The sequence below is a fragment of the Taudactylus pleione genome, unplaced genomic scaffold (genome assembly GCF_031769625.1).
Source record: "Taudactylus pleione unplaced genomic scaffold, aTauple2 ptg000350l, whole genome shotgun sequence".
Classification (NCBI taxonomy): Eukaryota; Metazoa; Chordata; class Amphibia; order Anura; family Myobatrachidae; genus Taudactylus; species Taudactylus pleione.
The window spans coordinates 1,302,497-1,310,158 of record NW_028284751.1 but is presented as its reverse complement, the minus strand read 5'-3'; the positions used below and the strand labels follow the sequence as shown (position 1 = coordinate 1,310,158).

The following is a 7,662-nucleotide window of genomic DNA, read 5'->3' as shown; positions in this document are numbered from 1 at the left end:
TATATATATATATATATATATAATCTCTTGGTTCCCTATAGCGCTACCTATTACACCTATCTGTCTTCCTGCCCAGTCTCCAGCGAGGACACCGGCCACCGACTTGCGAGCATATCGCTCTCAGACCCCCTCTACCGAGCAGATCGGCGGAGCTGACCAGCGGCCAGGCAGATGTTCCCCGGACCCTGTGCCGGCCTCTCTCCCCGCCCTGGGAAGCAGCCGGTCCCGCCCACCCTGGGAGCCGCCTGGGGGTCGGATGTGGAAGGTCCCGGGTCAGTATTGCTGTAGCTGAGTGCGGGGCGCGGTGCTCAGAATCCCCCCTGCCCGGCGTCACTGTCTCCTCCGGCTGCCAGTCACCATGCGGGACCGGGCGCTGCATCTGCTGCTCCACCTGCACTGCCTGCTGGGCTGCACCGCCGCCCTCTCCCGGACGGATCTCTTCCCCTATGGGGAGCACACGGGGGACCGGCTGCTGCCGGACGGGGACGACGAGACCTCGGAGCTGGTGAGACTGGCACAGCCGCTGCTCTTCTATGAGGCTGAGTTCACAGGACTCTATGTAAGTATCCAGCCCCCTCATCTCTGTGCATTTAATGTATGTGATGTATAGAGCCCATCACTCTCTGCCTACATATTATATAGTGTATGTGATGTATAGAGCCCATCACTCTCTGCCTACATATTATATAATGTATGTGATGTATAGAGCCCATCACTCTCTGCCTACATATTATATAATGTATGTGATGTATAGAGCCCATCACTCTCTGCCTACATATTATATAGTGTATGTGATGTATAGAGCCCAATCACTCTCTGCCTATATATTATATAGTGTATGTGATGTATAGAGCCCATCACTCTCTGCCTACATATTATATAGTGTATGTGATGTATAGAGCCCAATCACTCTCTGCCTATATATTATATAGTGTATGTGATGTATAGAGCCCATCACTCTCTGCCTACATATTATATCGTGTATGTGATGTATAGAGCCCATCACTCTCTGCCTACATATTATATAGTGTATGTGATGTATAGAGCCCAATCACTCTCTGCCTATATATTATATAGTGTATGTGATGTATAGAGCCCATCACTCTCTGCCTATATATTATATAATGTATGTGATGTATAGAGCCCATCACTCTCTGCCTACATATTATATAGTGTATGTGATGTATAGAGCCCATCACTCTCTGCCTATATATTATATAGTGTATGTGATGTATAGAGCCCATCACTCTCTGCCTACATATTATATAGTGTATGTGATGTATAGAGCCCAATCACTCTCTGCCTATATATTATATAGTGTATGTGATGTATAGAGCCCATCACTCTCTGCCTACATATTATATAGTGTATGTGATGTATAGAGCCCATCACTCTCTGCCTACATATTATATAGTGTATGTGATGTATAGAGCCCATCACTCTCTGCCTACATATTATATAGTGTATGTGATGTATAGAGCCCATCACTCTCTGCCTACATATTATATAGTGTATGTGATGTATAGAGCCCATCACTCTCTGCCTACATATTATATAGTGTATGTGATGTATAGAGCCCATCACTCTCTGCCTACATATTATATAGTGTATGTGATGTATAGAGCCCATCACTCTCTGCCTACATATTATATAGTGTATGTGATGTATAGAGCCCATCACACTCTGCCTACATATTATATAATGTATGTGATGTATAGAGCCCAATCACTCTCTGCCTATATATTATATAATGTATGTGATGTATAGAGCCCATCACTCTCTGCCTACATATTATATAATGTATGTGATGTATAGAGCCCAATCACTCTCTGCCTATATATTATATAATGTATGTGATGTATAGAGCCCATCACTCTCTGCCTATATATTATATAGTGTATGTGATGTATAGAGCCCATCACTCTCTGCCTACATATTATATAGTGTATGTGATGTATAGAGCCCATCACTCTCTGCCTACATATTATATAGTGTATGTGATGTATAGAGCCCATCACTCTCTGCCTACATATTATATAGTGTATGTGATGTATAGAGCCCATCACTCTCTGCCTACATATTATATAGTGTATGTGATGTATAGAGCCCATCACTCTCTGCCTACATATTATATAGTGTATGTGATGTATAGAGCCCATCACTCTCTGCCTACATATTATATAGTGTATGTGATGTATAGAGCCCATCACACTCTGCCTACATATTATATAATGTATGTGATGTATAGAGCCCAATCACTCTCTGCCTATATATTATATAATGTATGTGATGTATAGAGCCCATCACTCTCTGCCTACATATTATATAATGTATGTGATGTATAGAGCCCAATCACTCTCTGCCTATATATTATATAATGTATGTGATGTATAGAGCCCATCACTCTCTGCCTACATATTATATAGTGTATGTGATGTATAGAGCCCATCACTCTCTGCCTACATATTATATAGTGTATGTGATGTATAGAGCCCATCACTCTCTGCCTACATATTATATAGTGTATGTGATGTATAGAGCCCATCACTCTCTGCCTATATATTATATAGTGTATGTGATGTATAGAGCCCATCACTCTCTGCCTACATATTATATCGTGTATGTGATGTATAGAGCCCATCACTCTCTGCCTACATATTATATCGTGTATGTGATGTATAGAGCCCATCACTCTCTGCCTACATATTATATCGTGTATGTGATGTATAGAGCCCAATCACTCTCTGCCTATATATTATATAATGTATGTGATGTATAGAGCCCAATCACTCTCTGCCTACATATTATATAATGTATGTGATGTATAGAGCCCATCACTCTCTGCCTACATATTATATAGTGTATGTGATGTATAGAGCCCATCACTCTCTGCCTGCATATTATATAGTGTATGTGATGTATAGAGCCCAATCACTCTCTGCCTATATATTATATAATGTATGTGATGTATAGAGCCCAATCACTCTCTGCATGTGATGTATAGAGCCCATCACTCTCTGCCTACATATTATATAATGTATGTGATGTATAGAGCCCATCACTCTCTGCCTACATATTATATAATGTATGTGATGTATAGAGCCCATCACTCTCTGCCTACATATTATATAGTGTATGTGATGTATAGAGCCCAATCACTCTCTGCCTACATATTATATAGTGTATGTGATGTATAGAGCCCATCACTCTCTGCCTATATATTATATAGTGTATGTGATGTATAGAGCCCATCACTCTCTGCCTATATATTATATAGTGTATGTGATGTATAGAGCCCATCCCTCTCTGCCTATATATTATATAGTGTATGTGATGTATAGAGCTCATCCCTCTCTGCCTATATATTATAAAATGTATGTGATGTATAGAGCCCATCCCTCTCTGCCTATATATTATATAGTGTATTTGATGTATAGAGCCCATCACTGTACCTATATATTATATAGTCTGTGATGTATAGAGCCCATCACTCTGTGCCTATATATTATATAGTGTATGTGATGTATATAGCCCATCACTCTGCCTATATATTATATAGTGTATTTGATGTATAGAGCCCATCACACTGTGTCTATATATAGTATGTGCAATGTATATAGCCCATCACTCGGTGCCTAAATATTGTGTCCAGTATACAGCTCATCACTGTGTCTATATAGAGTGTATATAATATGTCCTACCCATCACTATATGCTGATATATATAGTGCATACTGCTCATTACTATGTGCCTATATATAATTTATACTACCCACCACATTTTGCTTATATATAATGTGTACTGCCCATTACTATTTGCCTATATATAGTGTACAGCCATGGGCAAAAGTTTTGAGAATGACACAAGTATTGGTTTTCACAACGTTTGCTGCTTCAGTGTGTTTAGACCTTTTTGTCAGATGTTACTATGGTATACTGAGGTAATATTACAGCATTTCATAAGTGTCAAAGGCTTTTATTGACAATTACATTAAGTTTATGCAAAGAGTCAATATTTGCAGTGTTCACCCTTATTTTTCAAGACCTCTGCAATTCGCCCTGACATGCTGTCACTCAACTTCTGGGCAACATACTGACTGATGGCGCCATTCTTGCCTGATAAATGCTTGGAGTTTGTCAGAATTTGTGGGTTTTTGTTTGTCCGCCCGCCTCTTGAGGATTGACCACAAGTTCCCAATGGGATTAAGGTCTGGGGAGTTTCCTGGCCATGGACCAAAAATTTTCGATGTTTTGTTCCCTGAGCCACTTAGCTATCACTTTTGCCTTATGGCAAGGTGCTCCATCATGCTGGAAAAGGCATTGTTCATCACCAAACTGTTCTTGGATGGTTGGGAGAAGTTGCTCTTGGAGGATGTTTTGGGACCATTCTTTATTCATGGCTGTGTTCTTAGGCAAAATTGTGAGTGAGCCCACTCCCTTGTCTGAGAAGCAACCCCACACATGAATGGTCTCGGGATGCTTTACTGTTGGCAATATGAAATGCTTGTAATTTTACTTCAGTATACCATAGTAACATCTGACAGAAAAACTTTGTAAAAAACAATACTTGTGTCATTCTCAAAACTTTTGGCCGTGGCTGTATACTATCCATAACTATGTGCCTATATATAGTGTATATTGCCCCTCAGTACGTGCCTTATATATATATATATATATAGTATATACGGCCCCTCAATACGTGCCTTTATATAGTATATACTTACTGCCCATCACTATGTGCCTATACATAGTATATATGGCCCCTCACACTGTAATGTATACAGCCCATCACTGTGTGCCCTATGTATTGTGTATACTGCCCCTCATCACTGTGTGCCCTATGTATTGTGTATACTGCCCCTCATCACTGTGTGCCCTATGTATTGTGTATACTGCCCCTCATCACTGTGTGCCCTATGTATTGTGTATACTGCCCCTCATCACTGTGTGCCCTATGTATTGTGTATACTGCCCCTCATCACTGTATGCCCTATGTATTGTGTATACTGCCCCTCATCACTGTGTGCCCTATGTATTGTGTATACTGCCCCTCATCACTGTGTGCCCTATGTATTGTGTATACTGCCCCTCATCACTGTGTGCCCTATGTATTGTGTATACTGCCCCTCATCACTGTGTGCCCTATGTATTGTGTATACTGCCCCTCATCACTGTGTGCCCTATGTATTGTGTATACTGCCCCTCATCACTGTGTGCCCTATGTATTGTGTATACTGCCCCTCATCACTGTGTGCCCTATGTATTGTGTATACTGCCCCTCATCACTGTGTGCCCTATGTATTGTGTATACTGCCCCTCATCACTGTGTGCCCTATGTATTGTGTATACTGCCCCTCATCACTGTGTGCCCTATGTATTGTGTATACTGCCCCTCATCACTGTGTGCCCTATGTATTGTGTATACTGCCCCTCATCACTGTGTGCCTATATAGAGAAAGAGAGTGAGTATACAGCCCTTCATCACTGTGTATTTAATGTGCTCATGGGCTCTAAACCGTTATATACAATCACACCGTGTAATGCTGGGTACACTGCACAGATATATCTACAGATGATGATCGTTCATACACACTGAACATCCAGCATCTGCTTCTGTCCGTGTTGATGAAATGTAGATTATGGACTTCCCATATCCAATACAATCCAATCAATCCAGGAAGATGCCCAGATGTATCGCTTCATTTAAACCACGAGGATATATGGTGTCCAGTTTATGAATCCACATAGCTTCCTTGCGCAACAGTAGTTTGGCACAATCACCTCCCCTTATTGGTGGAGGGACCCAGTCAATAATCATGTATTTAAGGGACGATAAAGCATGTTGAGCCTCAAAAAAATGCCTCGCCACTGATTTATCAAACGATCCACTATACCAGGGGTCAGGAAACTTTTGTACCTTTTACCCCAAAATATATTTAGATACGCCGACGTTACTCCCTTGATTTGAAAGGAAGGAAATCATATAGTAGTGCCCCCATATAATGCCCATGTAGTAGTGCTCCTGTAGTAGTGCCCCCATAAAATGTCCCTGTAGTAGTGCCCCCATAAAATGTCCCTGTAGTAGTGCCCCCATAGTTATGCCCCTGTAGTAGTGCCCCCATAGTTATGCCCCTGTAGTAGTGCCCCCATAGTTATGTCCCTGTAGTAGTGCCCCCATATAATGCCCCTGTAGTGCCGCTTGTACAAAAAAACCACTTACCTTAATCCCCGCTCCTGCATCCGCCGCCGTCCTGTCCGCCCGGTTGCTCCTCGGAACTATGGGAGAGACATCTTGACGTCTCTCCCATAGTGCGCATGTGAGAGGCGGAAACTGGATTTCAGAAGAGAACTCCAGGCTCCGGCTAACGCGGCGCTGCAGGGAAGGAGCCGGGCGCCCGCTGGTAATAACATCTCATCGGGCGTCCAGCTTAGAGCCTCCCTGCGGCACAGCCGGGCATGCATATGAATCATTCTATATTGATTCATATGCATGCCCGGCTGTCCGTCCATTACACCCAGGAATTTAATTTTTACCCCATGTGGGGTAATATACCCCTTTTCCCTGACCACTGCCCTAGACAATGTGGTCCTTTATAAAGGATCTATGGTTAGCCATTCTTTTGCGGAATGGTCGAATGGTCTTGCCCACATAATATATTGAAGAGAGACGCATCAGGATGTATATAACATGGTCTGATGTACACGTAACACAATGCTGTATCTGAATTTTACGACCTGAGTGGAGGAGATGGAAAAATTGTCCCACAATCATGCTCCTACAAGTCGTGCAATTTACATAACGGAAGCAGACAGGTTTCTACTGGTATAACCATGTATGTGTTCCTTTTGCTGGAAGCAGATCAGGTCACATCAGGAGATTGCGAGCCCGTTTAAACTCATTAATGGTTTTGTAGGTACTCGTCCTTTCAGGACCGGGTCAGTCGCCACCAAATGCCAATGTTTCTGTATGGATTTGCGAACAATTGATCCGGCTGTATTAAAAGTGGTAGTTATGATCAATGGGTTGTTATCTTCCAATGCTTGTCTCTTAATGTTACCCTCTAAAAAAAAAAAAAATGGTAAATTTTGTTTTAAAGAATCTGGATGGTGACTCCTGTGACTTAAAAGTGTATTGCGGTCTGTCAGCTTTCTGTAGAGTCTATAGCTATATCCAGAGTCAGTGGTGTGTATAGTAATATCCCAAAAATCAATTTGAGCACGGTCATATGACATTGTAAATCTGATTGGGGAGTCTAACTGCTTGTTCTAACATCCCTAGAAGAGCACCCTCAGAATTCTTCCAAATCAGGAATATATCATCAGTAAAGCGACGATAGCAACCAATACTATCTCCAAACAGAGGGCGAATGTTGTTCTTCTAATATGCATCCATATATAGATAGTAGATTAGCGTACAATGGTGCAATGTTGCTACCCATCGCTGTCCCGCCCGTTTGGAGAGAGTATTGATCTCCATATCTAAAATAGTTAATGTCAAGGTGAGTTCCAGTAGCTCCATCAGGAACTCAGTTGGCGGCAGTCCTTTGTGTGACTCAACCAGAGCCATCCTTACCTCTGTCATCCCTTCATTATGAGGGATTACAGTGTAAAGGGATGAAAAGCCAAGGTCACCAATATACCATTATCTACCATCGGAAGATAT

At 42.0% G+C, this 7,662-nt stretch overlaps 1 protein-coding gene across 1 annotated transcript in view; it reads left to right on the top strand.

Annotated features, from left to right (window-relative positions):
• The first annotated feature begins 244 nt into the window (after positions 1 to 244).
• NID2 (nidogen 2) overlaps positions 245 to 7,662 on the top strand; it is a 72,229-nt gene continuing 64,811 nt past the window's right edge. Inside the window, exon 1 of the mRNA XM_088444167.1 lies at positions 245 to 559. Within this exon, the coding sequence (XP_088300293.1) occupies positions 359 to 559 (201 nt within the window). The 5' untranslated portion in view covers positions 245 to 358. The remainder of the gene's footprint in view (positions 560 to 7,662) is intronic.